The sequence below is a fragment of the Lissotriton vulgaris genome, chromosome 1_1, assembly GCF_964263255.1.
Source record: "Lissotriton vulgaris chromosome 1_1, aLisVul1.2, whole genome shotgun sequence".
NCBI lineage: Eukaryota > Metazoa > Chordata > Amphibia > Caudata > Salamandridae > Lissotriton > Lissotriton vulgaris.
Window position 1 is genome coordinate 1,488,113,813 of NC_141685.1, and position 14,152 is coordinate 1,488,127,964.

At 45.8% G+C, this 14,152-nt stretch overlaps 1 protein-coding gene across 1 annotated transcript in view; it reads right to left on the bottom strand.

Annotated features, from left to right (window-relative positions):
• Positions 1-14,152, bottom strand: part of GSAP (gamma-secretase activating protein) — a 764,805-nt gene that overhangs the window by 479,267 nt on the left and 271,386 nt on the right. Inside the window, exon 12 of the mRNA XM_086967359.1 lies at positions 5,545-5,630. Coding sequence (XP_086823485.1) covers positions 5,545-5,630 — 86 coding nt within the window. The remainder of the gene's footprint in view (positions 1-5,544; positions 5,631-14,152) is intronic.

The following is a 14,152-nucleotide window of genomic DNA, read 5'->3' on the forward strand; positions in this document are numbered from 1 at the left end:
TCCGTGGGACCAGTGCCTGCTCCAAAATACGTTTGATGCCATTCTTAAAGGGGGAAGGGGTCCCCTGGGGACACCTTACCATTTGCAAATGGGTTACCACCTACTTCAAGTAGGTGGTAAAAAGCGAATGTTTTGCGACCGCATTCATGACCACAAAACATTCATACATACTGTTAGACCTGGCACCATTGGCGTGGGTCTCCCTTCCATTTTTGTTGTTGCTTCATGTATTTTTGCTGGTGTTAGATGCTTTGGGCACTGTGCCACTGCTGTCCAGTGCCATAATGCAAGTGCTCCCTATTGTAAATTGATGTATGAAACAGTGGTTCCATGTTAGGCTATTTGGTTTACTTGTCAGACCCTAGTACAGTACTCTGAGTGTGCCCAGGGCGTGTAAATCCAAATGCTGCTGGTGGGCTTGCGGTACAAAAGGGGGTGGTGATGTACGGAGTATCTGAACCAATCAAACACTCACGCCCAGTCAACAGATCTGGGTTTAATCCATCACCGTTCTTTAGCCCACTGCAACCCCAGACTTGGAAATATGCAAATCAGTCTGACCCTGTGCCTCATGGGAACAGTCAATCATCCCCTTTTGTATCGCTTTGTTCGCCCTAAGATGGCAGGGTATGCTCAGACGTGAGTCCCTTGCTCACTTGGCCACTGGATTCAAGATAGCCTGGCTGATGAGGATTATGAATCCGAAACCGGTCCCAGGATGCTTGCTTCCGGTCCCGGGAAGACATGGCTTGGCAGTTCGGGCTGGACTGTTCCGATGAGGCACAGGGTCAGACTGATTTGCATATGGCCATGTCTGAACTGGGGTGGCTGAGTGAGCTAAAGAATGGTGATGGATTAAACCCAGATCAGTTGACTGGGGGTGAGTGTTTGATTTTCTCAAACGCTCCGTCCATCATCCCCTTTTGTATCGCTTTGTTCGCTTTAAGTTGGCAGGGTATGCTCAGATGTGAGTCCCTTGCTCACTTGGCCACTGGATTCAAGATAGCCTGGCTCATGAGGATTATGAATCCGAAACAGGTCCCAGGATGCTTGTTTGCGGTCCAGGGAAGACATGGCTTGGCAGTTCGGGCTGGACTGTTCCCATAAGGCACAGGATCAGACTGATTTGCATATGACCATGTCTGAACTGGGGTGGCTGAGTGAGCTAAAGAATGGTGATGGATTAAACCCAGATCAGTTGACTGGGGGTGAGTGTTTGATTTGCTCAAACGCTCCGTCCATCATCCCCTTTTGTATCGCTGGTGGGCTTGCAGCACTGGTTGTGCCACCCACACAAGCAGCCTTGTAGAATGTGTCTAAGGCCTGCCATTGCAGAGCCTGCGTGCAGTCTGGTACTGTCATGCTGACTGGGCAAGTGAACCCACTTGCCAGTCCCTAAACCTTCCCTTTTCTTCATATCAGTCACCCCTATGGTAGGCCCAAGGGCAGGGTGCATTGTAAGTATAAGGTAGGACAAGCCCTGATGTGTGTGGCCTGTCCTAATAGTGAATTACAGCCATTTTCGTTTTTCACTATTGCAAGGCTACCTGTTCTCCATAGGCTAGAATGGGCTGTTAGAATTATTACATCTTATAATCCTAACTGACTCCGAGAACAAGGTAGAAATTAGAGTTTAGTATGCCTGAACTCAGAATGATAAAATGCATCTTTTAGTGAAGTTGGTCTTAACATTCTTTGTTTTTAACATTATGTGTTTGCAAATACCACTTTTAGAAAGTAGGTTTTTGCTTGCCTAACCTTTCAAGCCTGCCTCTGCTAGGTTGTGTATTCCTTTGTCTGGCTTTGTGAGTGACAGGGCTGGGGAATTCCAAGAGACAGGATGAGTCAGCCCAGTGATGAACAGAGAGATCTGCCTCTAGATGGGAGGGAGGAGTTGCACCTGAACCTTGAAATGCATCTTTTAGTGAAGTTGGTCTTAACATTCTGTGTTTTTAACATTCTGTGTTTGCAAATACCACTTTTAGAAAGTAGGTTTTTGCTTGCCTAACCTTTCAAGCCTGCCTCTGCTAGATTGTGTATTCCTTTGTCTGGATTTGTGAGCGACAGGGCTGGGGGATTCCAAGAGACAGGATGAGTCAGCCCAGTGATGAATAGGGAGGAGTTGCACCTGAACCTTGACTAGGGTTGTGCCTGCCTTCCACAATGCTGGCTCCACCTCCTGGGGAGCGGCTGATGTCTCTGCTCTGCACACTGAAAGAGGAGAAAGAGCCCTGTCAACAAAGTGCTCCAGGACTGTACTTGGTTTCCACAATGCTGCCTCCACCTCCTGTGGGGCGTCTGATGTACAGAGTGCTTCAGAACTGGGTTGAACTGGGCAAAGGCCCCTCTCCCCTCAGAGAACAAAGGATTTTGGGGTATAAAGATTGGGACCCTGATCCCAAGAAATTAGATCACTTTTGGACGGATGTATGACATTACAACGCATGCTTTTACCACGCATGCTTTTACATCGCAACTTTTACAACGCATGCCTTTACAGCACATAGTGTTGAGGGGTGCTGGATAGTGAATAGTTTAATTTACTATTCCAACTCCAGTCCCTGTGGATAGTATGGAAGGTGTTGGATAGTAAATTAAATCTATTCCCTATCCTAGAGCGCCCCCCACCCCCCAGCGCAATGTGTTGTAATGGTTTGCATTGTAAAAAATGCGATGTAAAAGCACTGTGTATTAAAAGTTGCGTTGTAAAGGATGTTTCCCCTTTTGGACTACAGGAAGAAACCTTTACTGAGGAGAGGAACCAGAAGAAACTGAGGAGAGACTATTACCAAGCTGAAGTGCTGCTTGGGGGATTGGCCTGCAGTGGTTGCCTTACTGCCAAAGGAAGGAGAAAGGAACTTTGTGTACTTTGCTTTCAACTTGTGAAGGATCTCCAAGGGTTTGAAAAAGAGCTTGCCTCCTGCTGAAGTCTCAGGGACAACAGACTTCAACCCCCAGCTCCCCAGAGTTCTTTTGTAAGTGCCTGCTGCTTTTTCGGGCCTTCTGCGGAACTGCGTGTTGCCAGGAGCTGGAAGCGCGGCTCAACAAGAACGAAGCGTGCCGCTGCTGCTGCCGTCGTACTTCTGAACAAGGGTGTTGCCGCTGGAGCTGTTGCACTGCACTGCATCGAGAGAAGCGTGCCGCAACGAAGAGGAAGCGTGTCGCTGTTGTTGTGCCTGCCGTCGCACTTCTGAACAAGGTTGTCGCCACTGGAACTGTCGCATTGCACCGCATCGAGCAAAGCGCCTCGCATCCCCGAGAAGCGCGCCACCGTTGGAGCTGATGCCGTTGCATTTCTGAACAAGGATGTTGCCGCTGTAGTTGTCACATTGTGCGGAAGCTTCACGCATCGTGGGAGAAGAGTGTCGCAGTTGGAGCTGTTGCCGTCGCACTTCTGAACAAGGGTGCCGCCGCTGCAGTCCACGCATCGAACTGAGAACTTCTCGCATCCCCGAAGAATCGTGCCACATCGGAAAGATCGTAGGTAAGACTAGCCAAACGGTTAGTTCAATCATGCACTGTTCACTCGGTGTCTTCCCACACCTATTCTGCTTATAACTTTAAATTATTTTATAATACCATCAGTATTCATGCTTTTTAATTTTCTTTGTTTTCAACAAAATTCATATTGTGTATCACAAATCATAAGTTCATCACAATCACTTTGAAATTATAAATCACATATACATTTATACATTATATTGATTTTCTCATATCATATTATATTTCAATCAGCATTAACATTTGACACGCCCATCGGAAAGATCTTCACGTCTTTATTTCTTTGCACCTGAACTTGGCCACATTCCCTCGCTACGACATTGCTTGACGTGGAAGCGCAACGCATGGTAAGGTACATTGACGCACAGTGTTGCATCTTAAGAACTGAAGTAAGTTAAATCTACCATCTTTAAGTAACAGTATTATGTTTTTTTGTCGTTTATGGTCTTGTGGTAACTCTATATAAAGTAGACTTATTTTTGATATAAGACCTTGTGCGGTGTCCATCTGTAGTGTTGTCACTGGGTTACTGTATGTGGTCACAAATGCTTTACACACTGCCTCTGGGATAAGCCTGTCTGCTCGTGCCAAGCTACCAAGGGGGTGAGCAGGGGTTATTTTAGGAGTGTAATCCCCTTATCCTGACTAGAGGTAATGGTCCCTATTTGTCACAAGTACCTACCTGTGCCAACTAGAGACCCCCAAATCTAACACATACCTTTAGGATTTGGTATTTGGAAGGGACGTCCTAAACATGCCCCTTCCAAAGATTCTTAGATTCGGCCCGTTTGCGAATGCAAAATCTCTTGATACATGTGGCCCATAGTGATGATCAGATCTTGGTTTGAAATATTAAAATGAGTTTCGGAAAAGGGAGATTAGGATTTTCTGTTTTCCTTCTGGGACCGTATTATGTATTGATCACTGTAACATCCTTGCTTGGCATGTGCAGCATCTCTGTATTCCATGTGTTGCCAGGTGACATAGAATGTTATCCTGTGAATACCATTGGAGTGTACTCTGCAGTTGGAGTCTGGATCTTATGCTGTTGACAGTGCTGGCATGGATGGGATCCTTACCTTAGAATAAACCTACATTTTACCATACCAAATGAGTATCTGGATTCTTACAATCACTGTGTCCCATTCTCTTTGTTCGTGCAGGTGGTAACGTTGTCTACATTTTAAGGGAGGGCTTCGTTCCCCATTGCAAGATGATGTAGTGAATGACTGCACATCTCAGCATGGGGACATCTAGGAAGCCCACTTGAACACCTTTCACCCTTTTAAGGAATGCTATCGGAGGGCACACCGTGTGCCATCTCAATGTGGTCAACAGTCAGTGCTCTGCCTTACAGCTCCTTTGCCTCTGCACCGGATTCTGTAATAAGTCACAGATACAAAGGAGAAGTGTTTCCTCATTTACTTCAGCCCATTCCCACATGCAAATGAAGGAAGGTCCTCTCAAGGTCACACAGGGACACCTGTAACAGCACAATCTAGATTACAGAATAAATTGCACAAGTGTCTGTGGACCCTCCTCGAATACTACAGTGCCCCAGGGTGCACAAAGCAGGCGTAAATGCCCATTACGTTCCCAGGCACTTTTGATGATGCAGCCACTGGTTTTTACTCTATCTCAACAATATCATCACTACCTGCGCCCTAGGACATGGTATAGATGTGGTTTCATTTTTAGGAGCTAATTATGCCACATTCATAGAATGCAACTCATAAAAAGCAGGTCCAAAAGGAACAAAGGCTGAAAACTGTTTGACTAATGTTTTCATAGTCTTAAAAAGGATTTCACTAACACCTGGGTCAAATCAGAGGGTGAACCAACAGGCCATGTCCTAGAGATCACCTGGCTGCGCCATATTAAGGTAATACCATGTGTGAATAGTTTACTAAAGTTTAATTAATTATAGTAGGTAGGATAGTCATAGTACTGTTGTGTATTGGAATCCAAACTGAGCACCACAGAAACGAAAACCTGATTACAAACTAATAAAAGTTCCCAAACAATAAATCAATCATATGATACCTGAGGTACTGGTAAACACTTGTATGTTTAACGCGTCTGAGGGCGATGAATGGTCATGATAATGGTCGTATCCAAAATTAACAAGTCTGGAGCAGAAAAAAAGAATGTAGTAAACAGACAATTAGATGCCTTTGAATAAAAGGTTGAACAAGTGTATAGACTGTCCAAGTAATACATGTACACAGTAATTCTTTCAATCCCATTTCATTGTGCATTATGGTAGAAGCAATACAACTTATAAGCATGAATGGCAAATTCTATCTGCAGCAGAGAGCTTATTTGTACTATTACATAAACGGCTCATTACTGAAGCTAGTGGAGAAAACCACAGCATGTAAAATGACATCCTTTTCTAAAACCTCATTTGAGATGCATAAATCATAGTTCCTTTTGTCTCCCTTTTCACTGTTTTATTACTATTTACCATTTGGGAGTAGAATAGGTCCTTTTGTGGCAGTTAACACAAAACACACTACTCCTCCCATAGTTTTTTTTTTTATCTAGGTGAGGTACCTGTCAGAATAAAGTTTACAAGAGGAATCCTCAACCTATTTTAAACCGCACTTCACACATCTACATTGGACTAGGCCCTCTTACACCCATACACCCTTATGGCAAGAAACAAAAGATCTCCGGCAAAGAGCCCCTTTAAGGGTGCCCGTTGGACATTGCAGCGCCGGTCCAACGAGGAGCAGGCTTATATGATGAAGCAGGACACCTAGCTTGCTGGGTGTGTGAGAGCCCTTGTTCCGAGAGGGGCATTCCCCTCCCCTCCTATCCCTTCTCCCTTTACCTGCTGACCCATGCTTTAAGTAATTGTGCCAGACATCTTCCAGCCTTGGCCCCCAGTAGGTGAAGAATACCTTACCTAGGAACTGCGTACTTTTCTTTGTTACATTATTTACTGTTATTATAATTTTTAGAAGACCATTGTAGAGGTGAATGTCTCTTTAAATGGGTAATTGAACCTTTATCCACGGGATGGGCCATATGACCTTAATAGGTTATTGTTTTGTGTTTTAGTTGGAAATAAAACGAATGGCAGATTAGACCTATATAGAGTCAGAGATGGTCTTCGAAAAGACAAAGTAGACGAAGACCTCGCTCAAAGACACCGAATACCTCACAAGGAAAACAAGGGAAGATCAGAGTTTTCCTCGCCACATTCCTGGATCAGGACTGCCTAAAGCGTTATCATCTAACTAAAAATGTATCAAATACTGGAAAAGTTGGAAGGTTTGCAACAAAAAGAAGAGATTCCGAAAGGACAAACCGAATAAGGGTTGGGGACAGCGGGGACCTCAATGGATGCAGTGGCTTGTGCCATGTGTAGATGGAGAACGGAGCAGTGCAGAAGTTAAAGAGAAGGCTTAGAACATTCTACTATATCATTTCCATGTGTTTTAAACATTTCGACAGTGATATGAAATTAATACAAATCTATGATGGAAGACAAACCAATTTGTTTTCAGGAAAAAGCAAAAAAGTCACACACAGTGTTCCTAGGGGACAGGAGTTTTGTCGAAATTACTCCCCCCCCCCCCCCTCCCCTAGCCCACACTTTTCGCTCCCCTTTGAGATTCTAGATGTTTTTTTTTACTGTGACAGTGCACTGAAGCCTACCAACCAGACCTCCGTGCCAGTGCTCCTTCCGTAAAAAAAGATGTGGTCTAATTGTGATACAATTTGCAAAAGACTTTAGCAACCCCGAAAATCGCAAGTAAATGGTACTCGATGTACCTAGGGCACGGGTACTAAATAGGGTCCCTAAGGGTTACAACATAGCTCATGCCACTCAAAGGAATCCACATACAAATCCCACAGACTGCCATTGCAGGCTGGCTGACATGGTGCAAATCTTGAGTGAAAACATGACATGGCACTCCTGTGTGTCCTGCCAAAGACACTGCGTCCAATATATGCAAGTCACCCCCCCCACAGCTGGCCTTTGAGCCCTAAGGCAGGGTGCATTATATTTTATGTGAGGACATATCTGCATGAGCAAATATGCCCCTGTGAAGTCTAGTTCTACTACTGGATATTGCAAGTGAGCAGGGAAGCAATCTTAAGGTATGTACTGGGCACTGGTCAAAACGAGTTCCCCAGCTGCAAAATGGCTTTACTGAAACATATGGTACTTGGTATCAAACACCTTGTATTAATAAACCCACACTGATTTCAGTGATGGATTTATTAACACATGCACCCAGAGGGCACCTTTGACGTGCCCCCTGAAAACCTACCAACTACTAGTGTGCTGACGGACACCAACACTGAGGAAGACCGCATGTACGTCGAGGCACTTCAAGGAGAGCAAAACCAACATTGAGTGTGTCCCAGCTGTCCTGTTTGCCACCCTATGCAGAAACCAAAGACAAAGAGTGAGTCTATGACCGCCACCACCCGACGCCTCAAAGCAATTATGCACCTGTGCTCCAGAACCCAAGGGAAATGACAGTGACAATGGGGTCCCCAGACCCACAAGAGCTGAACCCATTGTTGGGTTTGCCCAGACTGGACTTCTAGTCGCTGCCTGCAGCCCCTTTCTGCAGGCCCCACTCCAACCATGAAAGACTCCAGCATTGGATTTGATGCCAAAAGACACCACTGCACCTGAGCTCCACAGCTCGATGAAAAGTGGACCAAAGGTGTCCCCACATGCCCGAAGATGTCAAGGATCGAGCCCCCCTATGGGTTCCCCCAGACTTGTTCCCTAGTCCCTGTTGGCAGACTCTTTGTATCCAGAATATTCTCCCATTGAAGGGAATGGGACACCCAATGCCTCGGCACCTCTGCACCCGGATGCCCCAGAGCCTCTAGAGATGATCTGTTGATATGGGCTTGGGCTTTGCCCAATACTCACCTTAAGTCCTGAAGAACAGTCCCGTACATTGCTGCTAAGTCCCCAAATGCAATATGTTTTTCCTGCATAGGATAACATTGCCAATCCAGAAATTACAGTGTTTATTTTTGAAACTGTAAAAAGTCATGACTCGAAAAGTACTTACCCATTTGCAACAGGGCCGGACTGGGAACCAAAACCGGCCCTGGCAAAGTGCTCGGCAGCCACCCTCCCGGGGGATTGTGGGTGCCGCCGAGCTCTTTGCCGGGTCCGGTTTTCGGCCGATTTTGGTACAGGGCCGATTTTGCAGCAAAGCTGCAAATACGGCCCTGTAACAAAAACGGCCCCCAGGGACCCAAAACCAGCCCCCACCCGTGCGGCGCACCGGGCATTGCCCGGTTCCCGCTATGGCCAGTCCGGTCCTGATTTGCAATGATCTTGGTATCTAAATTTATATAAAAGTATGTGTTATTTTGTTTAATTGGTGTCAGATTGCTTTATTGAGTGTGTGTCTCACTTACTGCCTTTGTGTGGGCAATAGATGCTTAGCACTAACCTCTGATATGCCCAACTGTTCGCCCACAAAACCACAAAATAGAGAATTTGTGGTGTCATTTGTACCATCTGTAATTCCTTTGGGCTTTGCCTTGACTCTTTGCACAGTGTACACCATTTTGGTGCACTATATAAAGAGCTAGTTTCCTACAGTGCTACTATATCAACACAATGAAAGACTGCACTAAAAACAAGTTGACAGAGAAAGGTGACTTTTTACTGTAAAGAGGGATAATGCGGCAATCAGAGATAAGGGCCTACAGAAGGTCAATGTAAAGATCTCTCTGGAAAAATAGTCGAATCCTATGGAGAGAGAAAACACTTTAGATTAAAATATGGCATATTTAGCTAACATCTCCTCAGAAAATACTGAGAAGTTTGCAGTCCTTTCTAATTGTTAATTTAATATCTTAATTCCCAAATTCCTAATTATGTTACTGCAATTTGTAAATCGTACATGGGACCTAAACTGGCCTCTTGGTGTCAATTTCAAGAGGATGAATAGTTTAAAACCTTTGGCTGCAAAGATAGAAGTCTTTAAGTGTGTGTTTAAGTAAAACTATGTGGAATGGTGCAGAGAGATAGAAACAGTGCTGTGCTTGAACAATGGTGTGAAAAAACTACTCCCATCTGAGGGAAACATTCTTAACAGGGACTACCTGCCCCAAAAGCCAAAAGGACCTTGGAGGCGGGGCCAGCATTGCCTGCACCTGTCCGTTGCTCCCGCAGCACTATAAAGCACATTGGAGTACAAAAAACGCATTGGAAGCCTTCTTTTTCTTTTTTAAATCTGTTTTTATTAAGTTTTTGCAAATTATCGAGCATGCACAGATGTACAATTGTTCAAGACATTACGTTGCATATTGACTGTTTACGTAGTTATTTCTATCTGTCTTATCAATCATAGTATACTTTGTATTACGGTTCATTTACAGTATTCCATTAAAGTGACTGCTTTATTTAGCCACGTAATTTGCTGCTTATAATTGCCTGGTATGTTTCAGATGTTTGCAGTGGTGTCACCCACCTGCGTTTATTGGGGCTTGCTTTGCGTGCCTGTGCTCTACTTGTGATTAATGCTGTGTATTGTTAAACTGTGGAGGCGGCTTCTAACTAAGCAATGGCAAAATAATACTTAATAGGAAATGGGTATAAACCGTGAAACTGGCTCCCGAGTACCCCGGGCGTTACTTTCCTGGAGGATGTGTTCGGCTTGCGCTCTGGCGATGGTTGCTGGTCTGGTGTGTGGCATGTGTGTGAATGCGGTTTTCTTCCCTAGCATCCTGCGGTGTCCTGTGCGTATTAGGACTCTACTACCGTTGGGGTTTGAGGTGGTGTAATCCGGTGCTGTGGAAGGGCAGTTAAAAATAACCCAGCTAGTGGCGAGGGGGATCTTTTGAATTCCTAGTGTGTCTTCGCGGCGGAAGAAAGCATTCTAAATGGGGATTACGTGTCCCAACAGCCAAAAGGACCTTGGAGGCAGGGTCGGCACTGCCCGCACCTGCTTTTTGTTACCGCAGCGCTATAAAGCGCATTTGGAGGCAGGGCCGGCTTTAGCCCTGGTGATGCCCAGTGCGACAATCATTTTTGACTCCCCCACACCCCATGACCGCCTCCTCGGATTCTCTCACTACCACAGGACAAAAGTGCCCCTCATCTCTCCAATAATAAGTTATTGCTAAACACAGCGCCCTCCCTGTGGTCAGCGCCCAGTGCGGCCGCACCAGTCACACTGCCCTAAAGCCGGTCCTGTTTGGAGGTCCCTCACCGCAGTACACCACGGGCTGCCTCCGTGCGAATTGCGAGCCAAGGGTGGGCTCTCCTGCACCCGTCAGCACCAGGGAGAGGCATAGCAGAAGTGGGCACATTAGGTAATGAAATCCTCCTCACTGAGAGACAGCTCTTCGTGGCCCCACCGCAAACAGACTTCAGGGCTCGAGTCAGGGTACCACGCGGATGGACGCTGTCCCCCCACTTATTTTATCGGGGGGACGCCATCCCACCTACCAAACAGCTGGACTTCACTCTTTGGCCTCTCTGGGACGAGAAGCTCAGCACCTTCCGTGACGTCACTTCTGGTGACAGTGTCCCCCCACTTCTTTTTATGTCTCGGCCTAGCGTACACTGCCGAGATTTTATGTTAACAGTAATAGGGGATTGAACCCGCCCCTCTTCTCCATTGGCTGGCTTCCTTATCGGAGGCCAGCCATTGGAGGCTTTTCTGACGCCATTTCTGCCCGATCGCCGCAGGAAGTCGAGAAGCTGCTGAGTCCTCCGGTGAGTGCTCGCTTTTCTTGCCTCTCTTCCCCGATTGTGCCCGTGTGCTTGCCTCTGTCTCCTCGTTGTGCGTCTGACCCCTCGTTGTGTGTCTGCCCCCTCGTTGTGCTTGCTTTCTGGCCCCCCTCGCTGTGCTTGCTCCCCTGCCCCCTCCCTGTGCTTGCTCCCCTTGTGGTAAATATTTGATTTACCGTCCTAATTTCTATGCAGGTAAGTACTTAAACAAAAATAACTCAATCGGAAAGAAAGACGCAGAGTCCGTGGTGTTAGAGTTCTTAGGGGTTTTATTCCTTAAAAAGGAATGGTTATGGTACCGGATATCGGGTTCCTGCCACCACTGGGGTGCAGGAAGGGATAGAGCAATATTTTATTGACAATACATAGCTTATATACTTAAATCATATACTGAAAACCAATACAGTAGGCGTAACAGCTGAGAGAAACAAGATAAGAGCACACACGTGGTAGCAATACGTAATCAGAAGGCGTGAACTAGGCGTGAACATAGAGGCGTGTGCTAGAAACGTCATATGTAAGTGTCACAAGTGGGTGGGTACATAGCAGAATCTTGCAATGTCAGCAGAAATCTGAGGTCTGGATGCGCGCGCAGCTGCATGACGTGTGATTGACGTGAAGCTGGAGGGTGCAGGGGACTTGACATTTACACTAGAGGAAAGAGACAGAAGTCTGGCATGTCAGATCAACTCGTACCTCTATCATATCTGATATCTGATGTTTAGGAACCATATTATCTAGAAGGAAAAGGTCTCTGGGGCAGAAGCTATTCTATACTGACTGTGAGTGCGTGTATAAGCGTCTAAGTGTCTGCATGAGATGCGAGGGGGCATGGGCCTACCATGGTAACAGAAGCTATGAATTACTTGCACGGAGACAGTGAGGCCGGGCCCTTTGCTCTGCAGCTGGGAGGATTTTTACTTAAACTAGTAGGTAGGAATGCATTTTCGAGGAGCGGAACAGATAATGCGAAGGTTGAATACAGTCTTGGCAGGCAGCAGGCTGAGCTAAGCGCCGTGAGCCGCGCAGGGAGTAAGGCAGAGGTCACGGGTACAGAGACAGACCAGGCTGAGGCATTCAGAGTCAGAAGGCAGGGAAAGGCTTGAAGGCAGAATTCAGGGCCTACTTCGCCTGGGCTGGAAAACGTGTAAAGTATACCACAAAAAGACGTTGGCATGGCATATTTAGAAACGGAATATTCAACCCGTTCATGGCGGATCTGAAAGAGGACATGTTAACGTTGGACGCAAATGTATTTGCGTCTTCATAGCTGGTACAGGAGGGAAGTTACCTGCACTTTAAGCTGGTACATGGAGACGGTGGGGTACACGTTAGGGAACATTTCTTGACCATAAAATTTATATTTCCTCATTCCCTCCTTGTTCCCTACGGACCCTTCATGATATATCGATCCTCATGAACCGATCAGTTTGTTCACGTAACATCATTTGCTCTTCTTTCTTCTTTTCGCGTTTTGAATGGAAACTGGAATGCGGAATGCATGATGTGGCGCACAGACCGCAAATCGCTGGCCCACACTGTAGGCACAGGCAGCAACTGAATACTATGACAAGGGCAATGCCTAGGAAGGATAGGATCTTCCATCCCCAAGCGGTCAACGTTGTCCAGAACCAACCGGACCAAGTCCAGGTGCCTGGATTCTGATGTATCAAACTTGCAATTTTATGAAGACGTGGGATAGCTTTATATACAGTTGGCGCGTTTTCTGGAATGAAAACACAGCAACTTGACCCGATGACCTTACAAGCTCCGCCTCTATCTGTCAAGATGACGTCAATAACAAGACGATTTTGAAGAACAACAACCCGCATGGCGGATTGCTCCTCTGTTAAGTTGCCTAGAGCGGAGGTAGTTTCATTCACTACTGCTTCGAGGGTTCTAGTTAATTTGCGTATCAGTTTACTATTAAAAACAGCACCTAAGTAGGGGAAGAAACCTTTATTGAAGTCTGTATATTGCTCCCATGCCGTTTCAGTATAGTCGACAATCAGGAGATCTCTTCGGAGTCTACTGTTTACTAGATTTGTATTTCTATGATAATCAGGAGGAGCTAGGAAAACAGGGGGCAGAAGGAAGGCAATGTAACAGGTACCATCCCAGTCTGGAGGTAAGCGTATGTATGCAGTATGGCCACAAACAAAGTAGGAATGACGAGTAGCTCTAAATGTAGACCTGCCCTGATCATTGAATTCGACCACAGTAGTACATTTACTATGACCTAAGTGTACTGAACCCTTCTTTTTGACACATAAATCACCAGTGACTGGTAATACTGACATAGCAGGGATAACGGGTGCGGCTTCGGATTCAACAGTAAGAATCATGAGGTTAATTGTATAATTACCTAATCCATATACTTCATTTTCTAGATCGGTTCCTGTCCTAATGGGAAGTCCCTTCTTGTCTGGGTAGCAGGCGTTGAGCAGAACTAGGTTCAGGTTTCCCCAAATCCAATTCCCCTCGAAAACAGCAATATCAGAATCTAAAGAATTAATTAACCTAAACCATGCACCACATGAGCCATTGTGAGTGAACGGATACGGAAAGAGGCAGAACTCCCTTGTATTTCTGGTAGGGAGGGAGTCGGCCACATATCCAACAGTTTGTAGCATTGTTAGTCTGATGGGAGTGATGTAACATACTAATGAATGTATTGTTGCGCAGCGCAAGTCTATAAGATAACTCGTGTAAGGGTAATTCACTAAAAGAATGTTCGGCAGAGACATTGTAAGCAGGTTGTGTATGCTTGAAGATAGGGTAATATACGTGCAGCAATATACTAGCAGCAATAATCAGGAGGCTCAGAAAAAACAAAACCAATAATGTCACTATACAGTGACTACGAAGTGATTTACAATATGCACGTTTCTTGAGTTGTCTCTCTCTCTCTCTATCTCG